Here is a 15,028-nt window from a genome sequence, read left to right on the forward strand (position 1 = left end):
CACTGTAGGGGTCAAGCACTTTGTGCCGCTTTTTCCTTTAATTTGTCATCCATCTGGTAGTTGTCCAACATTGAGCACTGACAACTGTAAGTGTGGGATGTCCTGTCTTGGTCATAAATAACCAAAGTTAAGGACTCTTTATCAATGTGTTCTATCTAATGATATATCAACTCTCAAATATCAATACTGTTATATGCCTCAAAAATCCAGTCATCAGAATTCATGTATGTAGGGGGGAAAGAAGCCACATCCAATAAAAATTAACTACAAACATGACACTTTTATTGAACTTTTTTTCCTGAATTGGTTACAGAAACAAGAGAGTTAACTGTGTTTTTTTTTTTCTTTCATTTTTCTAATCAGGGGAATCAAGTTCTATACATAGGCATGCTGCGTCACTGCACAGTCACAGCTGTGAAAACCAATATCACCCCTGTCAGCTGCCCTGATGGAACAGTCTGAAGGCAAGACAAATCAGGAGACGACAGGCAAAGACATGTCAAACCCAGGGAGGGTGGGTGTTCAACGGGCTGCCCAGGGGATGACAAACGTAACATATAGAAGTTTTGTGCAAAATGTCACCACAGTCTATTTGATTTTAAACCCAGAGACGATATCAGTCAGAAGATTCTCTTTTTTCCCCTCCAGTCTTCAAGCTAACATAGGAAGTAATTATTAGGTCCAGTTATGATGGCATATAGTTCCTTTTCGGGGAATCATATGATGTTGGACCATTTCCCCTGACTTTAATCTCTTTGCTTCTCAAGAACCAGCTCTCTTTTGTGTTTAAGAAAGCACAGACATTAAGTGTGTCATCTGATATACACTGAAATTATGATTGCTGTCATATGACCTTTACATAAATAGAGTTAGTATTCAAAAGTACGTCTGAGAAAGGTCTTACATGTAGAAATGGTGATAAGCATGCACAGAAAGGTAGTCGACGAGTGCAAAATCTACGAAGTCACATGTTATTGTTTGTTTTTTTTGTACTCCATATTGAGTGAAAACATCACAAGAATTAAAACCTCAACCCTCCCCCCAGCTCTGACTGGTCTCCAGAGCTTTGTCTCCTTACTTCTGACCATCCAAAACCCTAAGGACAGTTCTTCCTGGGCTATGGCGCACAGATCTGGAGACGTAGCCTGTTTATGACCAGGGTTTGCCCAAACAGAGCCTGACGTAGCAGGACAACCTCTCTTTGGGCATGGAGCTGCCCTGTCAATACCAGTCCTATTTTAAATAGCCAGTGGGTAAGACATAAACATACAGCAGCAGTCAAGGTTTGACCCTCAGTCTTTTCTTAGTTGAGTGTTGCTGCAAGACCAGGTGTCACCACCATGACTATTGGTGGGCTTGAAGTTAGTTTATTCAGCCCTCTCTGATCTGCTTTTCATGATTTTCCCTAAAAGCATCACAGAATAAGTCATTGTTTACTGCATGAAGTGCCAAAAAACTATTCACAGCCATTGTCATTTTTCTGTGTTTGTATCCCCATAACTGTTGTTGTGAGTCTTGACTGATAATTATGCTCCTTGACCATTAATCAAACAAAAAATAAAAGCATATTTAGTGTTGGCAAAACATTTTCAAAATGCTAGTTTAAAAAAAAAGACACCAGTAAGAGAAAAATGAAAGCATAATGAAGCAGCAAGCAAATGTATGAACACAAAGCAAACCAGTTAAAAAAAAAGAATAATAAATCTGATAAAAAACAGTTTGCAGTAGTCACTGCTCCAGTGGGTCATATGACACTGGTGTCTAAACTCAGCCTACAGTTAAAAAAAAGTAATCGAGCAAGCAAAGCTTTACAGCACTACTATGTACACAGCTTCTCAGGTGAAAGAGAGAGCCGGTGTCATGATGAAGGGAAAGGGCGTGAAACAGAGACTCCAGTGAAACAAGACTCCCTCTTGGCACAGAGAAATCAGCTCGCCGACCACAGAGAGACAGGAGGAGGGTAAAGAGGAAGAAGAGGAGGAGGGAGAGACGCTTCACCAGATAAAGAAGACAACCACACAGAGCGGAGCAGCACGGCCGCTCCCCCCCAAATCATGCACAAACACACAGATGGACCAGGGAGCCATTTTCTCTCACAGATCGGAGGCTGACTGAAGGAAGTCACAGAGCTTTCACTTTGCATAGACTCCCCTTGGACCCTCTTTTGCTATCTCTTTTCTCCACCCTCCTCCTCCTCCTACTCCAGTCCTCCGCATGAGCTTATGTTTGATCTCCCTCTTTTTACCTTGCTCTGTAAATGCAATCTTTCTAAGGCTCTAGGATATCTCCACACACCAGCCACCGCTCTAAATATAGTCAGCCGCTCACAGTTTGACTATTGTATCTGTATTAATGCTTGTCAGTGTTGTTTCTGCACTCCTGTGCCTCACTCGGAAGTTGTGTGGAGGAGTAGTACGAGAGAAATTTAGCACCAGAAAGCAACCTTAACTGAATTTTTCCATCAACTCCCCAACACGCAGAATATCACAACACATACACACTTAAACACAGATAGAGGAACAAAGAACAGGAGACCATTTCATTTCCTTGCTCCTTTTCCTGCTGATATAAAGTGACAGTTTCTCCTGGCTGGTTCAAACCGCCAGTGGCCACCGGAGATGTGGGAGAGCAAAGCAGTCTGACCTAGATTCATGGACCAGCGCCTCCCCACTGATGACTGATGACCTCCTCATCCAATCAGAATCCATTCTACTCCATCGTATATCTAACAGCAGTTCATTAGCAGCTTGTAGTCCTGTTCAGGTGCTCCAGGCTGCTTTTGTTGCATCTGTGGCCACAGGGACTTCGCTGCTGATCACAGTTCGGGCTTCACAGCTTGTTTCACATTTTTGTGTCCATGCAGGTGGTAGGATGAGGCAAGGTGAGAGAAGTTATGTGTTATATTCACAAACGGTGCAGAGAAATGCAGGCTGGAAACAGAGATTGGGATAGAGGAGGAAGCCAGAGGGTTGGGGGTAACAGTCTGGAGAGGGAAGGCTTGTTGAGGTGACAGAGTTGAGATGCAGGGAATACACACACACACACACACACACACACACACACTCACTCTCTCACATCCTGCACATACACACCCACAGAGGCTGGATTCTTTTTGAGAGGGCGGTGCTCGAGCTGTACAGTTGCCCATGTGCTCTGTCTTCACCTATGCTGTGGATGGATGGAGGACAGAGCCAAATGTTTCTACTTGAGCACCAACATTGTGAGGAGCAGCAGAAAATGCATCCTGACTGGCAGGACGAGAAATAGAACAGAAAGAGGGAAAAAAGGGATAGATTTCACAGTTTTCAAGGATGCTTTACAGTGCTATAGTCTCAGGAGAGCAAATTAAACAAAAAGAATACTGCATGTTGGTACTTTCAAATCTGCATGTTTTTGTTTCACTTGCTGGTCATATTTCAAGCTCTTTTTTACCCTTCTATAAAGATTTGTGTGCTAGAAGAGCTTCAGAAAACTTTAGCTCTGTCCTCCATACCTTACATTCTCTCAGTCTCACACACACACTCATACAGTAGTTGATTGGCACAAAGTCAGTGCTCAAGTCCCCAGTCTGTACACAGGGTGAAAGGGCCCTGTTGGCACCTATGTTTTAAGTTCATTCCAACCAGGCTGGCCCCTCATCCTGGACCCTTCCCTCCTCACCCTCTCCATCCTCTTCATTTTCTACCACACATCCTCTGTCCAATCCTCTCGCTCACCACAACTGCCTCCCCGTGTAGGTTGGAGGGGCAGAGGGGACCTGTCGGAGAAGGAAAGGGAAGCAAATTAAGTTTGTAATTGAAAAACCTTTTGCAATACCAGTATTTATTCACACATGCGTCTTTATACACACACTTTACTGCTTGTCTATAGATTTATCCATTGTTTATAAGAACCAAAATACATCTCTGACTGCCTTTTACTTTAATATAAACCTTTCTTGGGTGATCTGGTAGATGTCAAACTGATTTTAAGGCAAACCATCGAGAAGCAGCTTTTCTCTAAGCAGCTCCGTAAAGCTGGAACAAAACTCCAGATGACAAAACACCTGCCCCTACTCTTACCATCTTTAAAACTTTATTATGCTCTCCACTGCTTTTATAGAAGTCTTTTTCGGGAAATAATCTTATTTGCACACCTAAAGTTCCACACTGGTAAGAGGATTCTGTTACCTTATCAGAGCCAGGCTAGCTGTTTTCCCCTGGTTCCGGTCTTTCTGCTAATCTAATCTAACCAGCTGATGGCGGCAACTCAATATTTACCATAGAGACATTAGAGAGTCTTCTCATCTCTCGGCGAGAAAGTGAATAAGCATATTTCCCAAAATGTCAAACTATTCTGTTAACTGTACCGGACACACTTCGACCATTATCCACCTTACACTTGCATCTGATGCTCTTTTCTATTTAGTACGCTGTGCTGTTATCTTCTTAAACTTATTTTATCCTTTTAAAATGCTGTAATTTTTATTTAATGTCTTTTTTGACTCCTGCAAGCACTTCCCTTTGAAAACGAATCATGCCAGATAAACACATTTAGTTTGCCTTTCAAATAGATGTACACAGAACCACAAAGACAGCTCTTGCAAACTAAGGATATTTTTTTGCAGAGCGGCTCAGAAGGAGTCTTTACATTCCCTTGGTCCGCTAAATTAGCATGACTGAAAAGTTAAGAATGGAGACTACAAAAACTTCAGCAGTTTTTAGCCGCCAGTGGTGTGTGAGGTGTTGTGCAGTTGTACAGCAGCTAAATTCATAACACAATGGCTGGAAAGCGGTTCACCTGTGCCAGCCAAAGTGTCCATTCATCCCGCATAATGAAGGGCATGACAGTTGCATCATTCATCCCGCATAATGAAGGGCATGACAGTTGCATCACTCAGTGGACAGATAGCATTGCAGCTTATTAGACACACAGGAGCACATGGAGGCTCCCTCACACTCACCCATACACAGATCAATGTCAGATGAGTGACCACTCGTGACTAACCCGTCCATGCATGTCCCTACAAAAAACAGTGCACACAGGCCTGTGGACATGCACATGCAGATGCATAGTGCGCACACACTCACACCTCTCCCTCATTCTTGTGCAATGGCGTACGGTCTGGAACGCACAAATGTGGATGCAGTCTTGTCGGAGCGGACGAATGAGAGAGCGGCATGTAAGCGGCGTGTACCTGTGACTGGGAGGATGTACTCACCGCTCCCCCATTCAGGATCATGGTCATTTCGGTGGGCTGGTAGACATTGCTGCGGAAAGGAGCGCTGGGCCTGGCACCAGTGTTGCTGTTGTGTTGCCCGGCACTGCTACCGCTCCTCAAGCCTGGAATGGAAAAGACTGAGATTACTCACTGTGACTCACCACATCACGGTCTCTCTTGAAGAAACAAACACTCGCTGTGTAATGTTGCACCAGAGAAATTTCCTCCTGTGCTTATTCATAGCTACACATGCAGATTTTTCCTGATGTTCTATTACTCACTTTGGCCTACATTCTACCTACAGTCTGTCCACACATATAACGCCTGTCTGCTCTAAAAAAAAATTGGATGATACTGTACCTGCAGTGTTCTCGTCACTGTATCCGTAGCCCTGGTTCTCCACAAACTGCCTGTGAGAGAGGGGGATATCTTCATCAAAGCTGGTCTCCCTCATCCGTGTCGAGTTCTGGGAGGTGTCAAAGTAATCCGGGGCAGTGGGCTGTGGCGGAGGTCTCAGGCAGATGTGGGATTCAGGAATGGCGTGGAAGATCAGCAGCAGCCAGCCCTGAGCTACTAAAGCGATGGCCAGTGCCGGGTCATTCCAGTCTGGAGACCTCCCCAGCCAGGCATTGCCATACAGATAGAAGCCCACCCAGGCCACCCACAGCAGCAGTGACAGCAGACAGCTCACCAGCAGCCAGATGGCATTGCAGCGCCACTGAGGTGTCTTCCCACACAGAGCCAGGGAGGCAGCAGTCAGCGCAGCTAGTAGAAGGGCTAGCACGTAGCTGCAGGCTAGTGAGAAGTCCAGAGGCAGGTACTGACAGGCAGCTCGTCCCTCCCTCAGCACGGTCAGAAGTAGCCATTCGGCAGCGATGATGCCCTGCACAGCACTCAAACCCAGCGCCAGGCCTGTTAGGGCACAGCCACCAGGGCTCCGGCGCTCCCGGCCCAGCCTGCGTAAACGGACACCCTGCACCAGCAAGCAGGAGAAGCAAACAGCAAAAAGGAGACCCCACAAAGCCCTGCGGAGCAGACATAATGACTCATCCTGCTCAATCAGGTAAGCAAAGCTCAGGCCAAACAAACCAAGGATGCCCAGGAGAAGCAGGAGGATGGGTCCAACGCCACTACGCTTCTCAGCCTCACTAATGTGGTGTAAGCGGCACAGCAGGACTAAGGCTAACAAGAGGGCAGCCAGCACCCCACCAGCAGCCACTGACTCGACAGCCACACCCCATATGGAGTCCAGGTCACAGAGGAGGGTGTAGGGACGCACAAGGCCCCAGCCACAGCCTCTTGGGAGATCCTCAGAGTCATCCGAAGCTTGACTGTTGGCACGATGGGTAACAGTCAGCAGCAGCAGGAGAAGGACTGGGTGGAACGCCATCTCTGAGAAAATCAATAAAAGAGAGGAAAGAATGAGATGATGCAGACAATAAGGGGCAAAGAGGGAATATGGATAAAGTAAAATGAGTTTAGAGAAAGGGAAGAGAGAAAGAGAATGAAAAGTGAGTTATTCTGGTCATAAATATTTGGAAAGCAACAAAGCTGAGCAGTCAGTTATTCACTCAGCAATCATCTGCCTGTGAGTGACAAAACAGACAATCAGCCACTGCTGTGTTTTAGAGAGGAAACAAAGGACAGTGGTTCACACAGGGTGAATGACTGAAGCCTTCCCAAACACAAAACACACACACGCATCCTGTTTCACCAATACTAAGAGCCCTGCTTATTTGTGAACCTTTTAAAGGCTTTAAAGGTTTCATTTTGCAAACCCCCTCTAATAAACAACACACACAGAAGAGAAACACCAACAAATCCTGAAAAGCCCAGAGAAGAAGCCTCCAGTTCATTCACAAAGACATAAGGTCAGAGTCAGAGCACCTGCAGTTTTTTTGCTGAGAGTTCAGAGGTGTATGATATGTCCAGTCTTGTCCAGTGAACCGGCTGCTGGAGTACTGACAGGAGAGCTGCAGCATCATGCATGTTTTAATGAAAAAACAAAGATACAGGGAAGGGGACTAGTGCGTACAAGCAGTCCTACTCACTATCAGGCATCTAAGGGCATCTAGCAAGGCGTGAGCCAATGCATAATACACTGCATGAAAATACACCGTGCCTGGAGCACAAGCACAAACACTCGTACTTTGGAGAGAAGCGTCCCAGTGAAAAAAAAACACTGTGAAATCAATGCTGTCTAAGTCTACCTTCTCCTTTATTCATCACAACTGTCAGACAGGCACACACACACACACACACACACACACAAATACACATTCTTCCATTTCATTGTGGTCTTTGCTAGGATAATCAGCACTGTCGTTTCACCTGACAAGCTGTGAGTTTTATGGGAGGTTGATCTGTATTTAAAGCAAACACAAAACCAAACACACACACACACACAAACACATTTTCTTGCCAGGTTACTGTCAACTGTCTCTCCGCTACATCACTAAGCTTTCAGAAATTCTTTCCAAGCTAGCTCATACATTAGTGTTTTAAACAATCTGCTTCCATAAAGCGCACACACACACACACACACACTCATTCTCTCCCCACTCTCTTTTTGTGCCTGAAGCTGCACTTTGGATTGTTTATTTCAGGGGACTGTCAGACTCACTGTAGTTTTGACATTAAAAAATCTTCCGGAGTCCACAAATAGACTGTGTCACAATATTTACATAACAAATAAAGGACACTGGATATCCTCAGCTTCAAATTCTCTCTCCATATGCCAGTAAATAAGCGAGGGATATGTACATGGCCAGGCCATCAGGGAAAAGAGCTAGGTTTAGATACACACAAGCCAGGGCCACAGGTCACACACAGTCCTTCCAGCAAGCAGCTTAAATGGGGCAGACGGTGAGAGACAGAGACAGAGCCAGGCTTATGCAGCCACTAGATACTATGATTTTTCTTTATCACAAGGTAAATAGGAACAAAGGTGGGAGGAGGTGAGGAAGTAAGGAAGATTTGCAGCAAATTTACTTAGACAAGGCTTGTTTATAATTGTATGATTTGTCTTTTTCAAGAATGTACAGTATTTTAGGATAAAAGGTGCACTTTTGCAAAAGAAAGGGCCATGAAAATGTTAACAAAAACATTATTAATCTAACATTAATAATGGACTGAGCTCGTTTTGAATAAGACAGTAACTACAGAGAAATTGTTTCATACACACACAAAACACATACTCGCATGTACACACAGATCCTGACTGCATTGTTGGTCCGTCCATTTGTTTACAGGCTTTTGATGTGTCTTTCCTCATATCCATTTTTAAAATATATTTTAAGGCAGCAGTTGTTTACAACTTGTGAACATTCATTATTTATTTCTGGGAGACCAGAGGGCAAAGCAGTTAAAAATGTATGTGTGCATATAGATGTGTGGTTTGTGCATATTCATTGTTTAGAGCCCTTTCATGTATCCTTCAGAGATTTACACCCTCCAAAATTCCTCTTTCATGCCTCCTCATTACTAAAATTCTTTGCTCCCTTGTATCCTGCCATAATTTCAGCCTCGCTCTTGTTCTGTTTCCTGTCGTCTCCTTCCCTCGTTGTAGCAGCAGCTCACAGCCGCGGGTTATTATTGGTCTACATTAACATCAATCAGTGATTACAGAGGGATGAGTCACCAGAACAAAAAACAAAACACAGTGATGGATCTGTACACACACGCACACACGCACACACACATACACAGACACACACACACACACACACACACACACACACACAACCAATATGCATGCCAGCACAAGTGGCACAAAAACAGATACACACATACTCCAAATAAACTCCAAACATCATATTGTTTTTCAAGTGAGCCCCTGATAACCATGGTTACACCCCATCTCTAAATGACAGGAATAAAACAAAAGGGAAAGCAGACAAAGAGGGCTCACTCATCCACAACAAGCCTAGCAGACTGCTCCTCCTCTGTCTTTTTTAGGGACTTTTCTTTTTGTCTTTCTTCACCGCCTGCTTTGTCACTTTGTAATTGTGGAGCTTGTAAAACCACACAGTCAACAGACAGAATGACTGGAACTCATGTTCTGCACACTAGTGACCACTTTTTCACTCACTCACCCTCTCATCCATACCACCCCCTCTTGCACATATGGTTGCTCTGGCTGCTTTTTGAGTGTGACTTGGCAGGCTGGTGAACTGAAAGCTGATGGACGCGCACAGAGAGCTGCCAGTGGCAAAACTCTCACACACACACACACACAGTCACAGAATCACATGTACGCAGTGAGCCAGACATGCATTTGCAAAATCACAAATGCTCATGCGCGATGCACAGAACATAGCACACACCTACAGCACACATGCCACACACTTGGATGCCCTCTGCTAACTAATATGAGTCGTGTCAAAATAGAGAGAGAGAGCCCCTGGCCTTCCGCTTCGTGCTGCACACAGGACACTGCCGTCCTCTCATCCTCCACTCCCCCTCCCCTCCCTCTGTCTTTCTAGACATGTTTCTCTTTCTGTCATTCCCGCTCCATGCAGCCATTTCTGTCCTCCCCTCCATTTCAAATCCTCTATTATTTCAGATTTCAATGGCAACACTCCTCCAGAGCAGCCAGAGCCATCTCATCCCACTGATATATTTGAAGATGTGCTGTGAAAGATGCACCTCACACCCTCCACTCCCCATATTTTCTCCCTCTTTTCACCCCCACCATTTTGGCTTATTCTTCTTCTTCTTCACTCCTTGTGCCTCTTCTCTCCTCTCCTTTCCTCTCCTCTCCTCTCCTCTCCTCTCCTCTCTCACCCCCACCTTCTTCCTTTCCATCCCTTTGCCCATATTCTTGCTGGGTATCTTATGTAACGGGGGAAGGATCCAGCTCCTGCCAGTTCTGCTGCATGGCTGCTGTTTCTCAGGCATCATCTTCCTCAGTGCCAACCAGCCTGCTGGCACTCAGAGGTCCATCTTTGTATTCTGCACATAGCAGGGTCGCATGCATTCATGCTGCACGTGTTACTTACACACACAGACACACACACACACACACACATATAAAAAATTTAAAATAGGCTGGCACTGTGCCCACGTGTGCTGGGTCTATTTGCATGTAAATGTAACATTCTGTTTGGTGGCATATACTATGCACGTGTGTGTGACGGCACCATTCTCACACAAAGCTGAATCTGGCAAGTATGCAGCATGCATTCCTTATAGTGCTGCTGCTGCTGCTGTTGCTGCTAACACACAACAGGAATACAAGCGTGAGAATGCACATATGCAGCACTGCAGTCATTCAAATCTGCTCCCGGCTGGATAGGCAATAATGGTGAAATTCAGGGAGCAGTCCTGTACAATTACCACCTCATGTAATTATCAGACATAGCACACAACCAGAAGCTGTCTAATTACCATGGTGATAATTGGGAGGATTATCACATTTTGAAGACTCACTACAATTCTCCTTTTTTTCAGATTGCTGGGACAATCATTGAGAAAATGTGCATCTCTGTGAGTCTCTATGAGTGCGTAGATGGTGTCTATGTGTCTGGCAACACATAGATCCAGCTGTTGAGGTGAGCAGGTCATTTGCAGGATTTATGATGGTTTCTGCTCAGTAATGACGCCTTATCCACAGTCTACTCGAACACCACCAGACCTTTCCTTTCCTGACAGTTCATAAATGAACATCTTACATCAGTAGCTGGGCTTACGTAATGCCTTAAATAGCAGTCATGTTAAATTAACCCAAGCTGTCTGGATATCTTGGCTCACTGTATGAGGATTTATACTGAATCAGAAACACATCTGTGTTCTAAATATGCTTGTGCGTACAAGCATATTTATTTCAACCTTTCTCAGCGTTCTCTAGTATCTTGAGTGAGAACAATTGGCTTGAACTGGCTTCCACAATTTGAAACTTATCTGAAACAATGTCCAGGGGAAAAAATGGAGAGAAGTCACAACGGTAATGAGTACCAATAAGGACCAGACTCTCTTAATTAAAGACTTCTCTAATATTTGTTTCTCTTTGAACAAACCTCCTTTATATTTACATTTCTGACACTTAGCTGGTATCCAGAACAGACAGGATGTTTCTTTAATACTTAAGGATACTTTGATAGGACACATGGTTGTTGTTGTAAGCCATGAACTTGGGACGTTGCAGAGACACAGCCTCTCTAACAGTACATTCAGCTGGAGTCAGAGAACTCATATGCCGAAAAGTGCAAAGGTACAGCCAATTTACATGAGATATCTATAGTTTTGAAAAAGATATATCTGGTCCAGGTTTACTGAAATAAACTGACACGACATCATAGCTAAACCGCAGCACACACAGTGAACCATTTATGTTTTCTATAGTTTTATAGTTTGAACACATATACAGTAACTTTGATACCATGTACTGTATGCCATCATTTTTAATGTTCTGAATAGATGTTAATTGTAGCAGTCTACCCCAGTCCATTTGTGATTGTGATTTTGCTGTCGGACAGATGTGGTTTCAGGCATTTATGTTTTTTCTTGAACAAATTCAAAAGAATGCATTAGGGTCACCATTGGAAACTCATCCATTTCATATCCACATCCACAACATGCATAATAACCATGAAGTGCATTGTATCATTGTATCTCTACACATCTCTAAACCTCCAGAGTGATGCGACAAATCCCACATACAGATAAAAGGATGAGAGTAAAGGAAGGGGATGAAAGAGATATACAGTAGATGTCAAAGTATGACTTATGGCTGTGCTAAAATACTTAAAGGGTTAGTGAGGAAGTTTTGGGGGAACAATAGACCCCCTAGTGCAAGAAGAAAGTAGGACTAAGTGAGAAAAAATGCGAGGAGACTGAAGGGTGACACTGAAAAAGGGTAGCCCATTCACTGCATCAGCCCTGTAAGCATTAAGAAACTGACAGTGGAAGTATTTTCCCCTGCCTCTTTAGACATCCCTGGCCATCCTAATTAGGCCTCATTACCATGTGACTAGGCTCAGAGCAAGACCATATGCTAATTGACTTGGCAATTAACAGTGCCAATGTTCAATCTCAACCCTCACACCTCCCTCCACTCCCTTTTTTTCCTTCCCTCCTCCTCTTTCTACATAAACAACTGATGGTCAGATATGAAAACATCCCAAACCCCAAAAATGCACCCTGAAACCAGAGCCACAGACCTCCGATGTCACGTGTTCTGCTTTTATGTGACATCAATAAGTATGGTACATTATGGATAATTGATGGGATCTAAGGTGGGATGAATGGGGGTTGATCACAGGAGCCCGGAGAGATCAGATACAGTTAGACAGTGTGATAGTGATCAGAGGGGCTGTGTGAGCAGGAGAGGCAGGGAACAGCCGTATGTGCAGAGGAAGAATTGGAGCGAGCCATGTGCCTGAAGTGTGTGTGTCTGTATGTGTGTGTGTGTGTGTGTTTGTGTGTGTGTGTGTGTGTGTGTGTGTGTGTGTGTGTGTGTGTGTGTTTAAGGAGAGCACCCCTCTCCTTAAACACACACACACACACACACACACACGAACGTAAATGAACGTATAAAAGAAGCAGGGAAGTTCCTGTGTAAGTGGGTTTGCACTCCTCGCTGTGTCATGCGTACAGAAAGAGGCCACACATACGCACACGCACACACACACACACAGACAAACACACACACATTCATACAAACAAGGTACATATGGCATCAGCCCCGAGGAGATAGTGTAGAATCCTCTTTTCCCAAGAGGAAGCTAACTAACTCATGAAAGCACAGCCTGAAAATAAACAGCTACACTCTGCTGAATATTGATTAATGATGGAATACAGATCCAAAATAGGCCCGGGAGCTTTCTGAGTACACAAATACTGCTCCGACAGTGACTTGAGGCTCGGGTATCAACTATCAATTGACCAACAGAAAGTCAATCCACACATTGACATCCATTTCTATACAAATGTCCTTTCTCTTATTGAACTCAAGAGGGTATTTAAGTGCAATTCCTTGCTGAGTTTAAACAACCATCCTTGGCCCTGCTTCTTGTTATAAGGCCAGCGTGGGAGGGACATGTCCACTAAAGGGGACACACTTGGTTTTAGCTGACCTAAGGAGCAACTTAATACAAACACACATTTAGAGAATGCTCTTTTTCTTTTTCTTTTTTTTTAGCAGACCCCCTCCCTGAACAATGGCCACATGGGAGGGTCCCTGGGGGATTCCAGAAGAGAGTGTTTGTTTGAGGGACCAGCAATAAGACCATTGTTACAGAGGTGTGTGTGTGTGTGTGTGTGTGTGTGTGTGTGTGTGTGTGTGTGTGTGTGTGTGTGTGTGTGTGTGTGTGTGTGTGTGTGTGTGTGTGTGATCCAAAAATAAAGAGTGACATCTAACCTCTAAACTAAATAAAGGAGGAGTGATTGGCACTCTTAAAATATCCGTCTGTATTGTGGGGTGAAAATAAAGGCGCAGCTAAGAGACCACCGTTTTCATCCTCGTGAGAAAAATGTGCCACAGCCAGTCAGTCATTAGATTTCACATATGTCAAAGCTCTCCACAAACCTGCCTTTGGTTAAGCTTAACATGGTTTTGTCAATTGCCCTGGAGGTCAAGTCCATTTGTACCAAGCCCTGTGCGTAATTGTACATTTCTGCAACATGTCTACAACACAGTGTGCCCTTTCTGCCTCATACACCTTTACATTTGGTGCATCGACATCGCCTTTCTATCAGGGCTGCTGTCAGTGATGCAGCTTCCACCTCAGTGGTGATAAGCACCAAGGCAGCCTTGTAACAACACAAGCAGAAGCGATGCATTCAAAATAACCGAGATGCTCTGTTGGTTATTCAGCCAAGATAGTCCTATACCCACTGAACATATCACACTCCCCTACCGACCCCCATTCTTTATAATCGATGCCCTACATGGGCTACATGGTGAGCAGCACGTACCTTAATCGATGTAAACAAATCCGACGGAGAACGAAGGCAGATGCACAGTAGTCAGGTTTGATGGGAGACAGGACAAAAAATGTCACATTTCGGAAAGAGCTCCGATCGCTGTGTTTGCGTACTCTTTCTCCATCCACATGGACCTGAGTGCGATCAGCCCAGATGATTCCTCCAGCTCCGGCTTTCAAGCCAGAGGAACCCGGTTATTCAGCCCGTGTCCGTTGTCCTCAGTTGCAGAATGGGCATGAATGCCGAGCCCTGACAAGTCCAAAGGGAAAGGACGAAACGCGCCGGGGTGTCAGGATTGAATTGTGGTAGATATATTTTTTGCCTTTTCCCCTTAAATCCTTTGTTCAGTGGTGCGCACCTTGGACTTTCACTCAACACCGATAAGGGAGCATTCACCAAAAATAAACAAAACGCACAACGTCTCGTAATCCTGTGATGCGCGGAAACGGTGCAGAAACGGTGCCCAAAAACCAGCCGGATCCTCCTCCCCTGCCACAGCGCTGATTATGCCGCTGAATGAATGGGTTGACGCTCACTGCTCCCCGCTGCACATCTCTCGACTGAATGCATCACAAAACTGCGCTCCGCATAACGTGCGTAATGATAATCCCTGTCCGCACACACACACACACAGAGAAAGTGACAGCTCCCCGGAGCCGCCACAGTCCCCTCTGATTCCTCTCTCCCCTTCCTCTCTTTAACTAAACCTGGTTAAACTCACTGATAAATTAATAAACGCCTGACAGAGAGAACCACCTTATTTAATCGTTTATAGACTCGTAGCCGGTCTCTATCTCTCTCTCTCTCTCTCTCTCTCTCTCTCTCTCTCTCTCTCTCTCTCTCTCTCTCTGTCTCTCTCTCTCTCTCTCTCTCTCTCTATCTCTCTCTCCCTCTCTCTCTGTC

The 15,028-nt window shown here is 44.8% G+C and overlaps 1 protein-coding gene across 1 annotated transcript; it reads right to left on the bottom strand.

The window, feature by feature from the left end:
• Positions 1–242: 242 nt before the first annotated feature.
• gprc5ba (G protein-coupled receptor, class C, group 5, member Ba) lies at positions 243–14,769 on the bottom strand. Its single transcript, XM_062439467.1, has 4 exons — positions 14,117–14,769; positions 5,561–6,592; positions 5,201–5,322; positions 243–3,757 (listed from the first exon to the last, which is right to left on the bottom strand). Exons 2-4 carry the CDS (start codon positions 6,588–6,590, stop codon positions 3,713–3,715), a joined length of 1,197 nt encoding a protein of 398 aa, XP_062295451.1. The 5' UTR covers positions 6,591–6,592; positions 14,117–14,769; the 3' UTR covers positions 243–3,712.
• Positions 14,770–15,028: the final 259 nt, after the last annotated feature.

The sequence above is a fragment of the Scomber scombrus genome, chromosome 18 (assembly GCF_963691925.1).
Source record: "Scomber scombrus chromosome 18, fScoSco1.1, whole genome shotgun sequence".
NCBI classification, from domain to species: domain Eukaryota; kingdom Metazoa; phylum Chordata; class Actinopteri; order Scombriformes; family Scombridae; genus Scomber; species Scomber scombrus.

What these genes read in the sequence shown, in the direction of transcription:
- gprc5ba (XM_062439467.1), bottom strand. Translation starts at nt 6,590, where the DNA reads ATGGCGTTCCACCCAGTCCTTCTCCTGCTGCTGCTGACTGTTACCCAT. An exon ending in CAGTGACGAGAACACTGCAG is followed by an intron (nt 5,323 to 5,560) that starts GTACAGTATCAT and finishes TTTCCATTCCAG; the next exon opens with GCTTGAGGAGCGGTAGCAGT. An exon ending in TGATCCTGAATGGGGGAGCG is followed by an intron (nt 3,758 to 5,200) that starts GTGAGTACATCC and finishes CTTCTCCGACAG; the next exon opens with GTCCCCTCTGCCCCTCCAAC.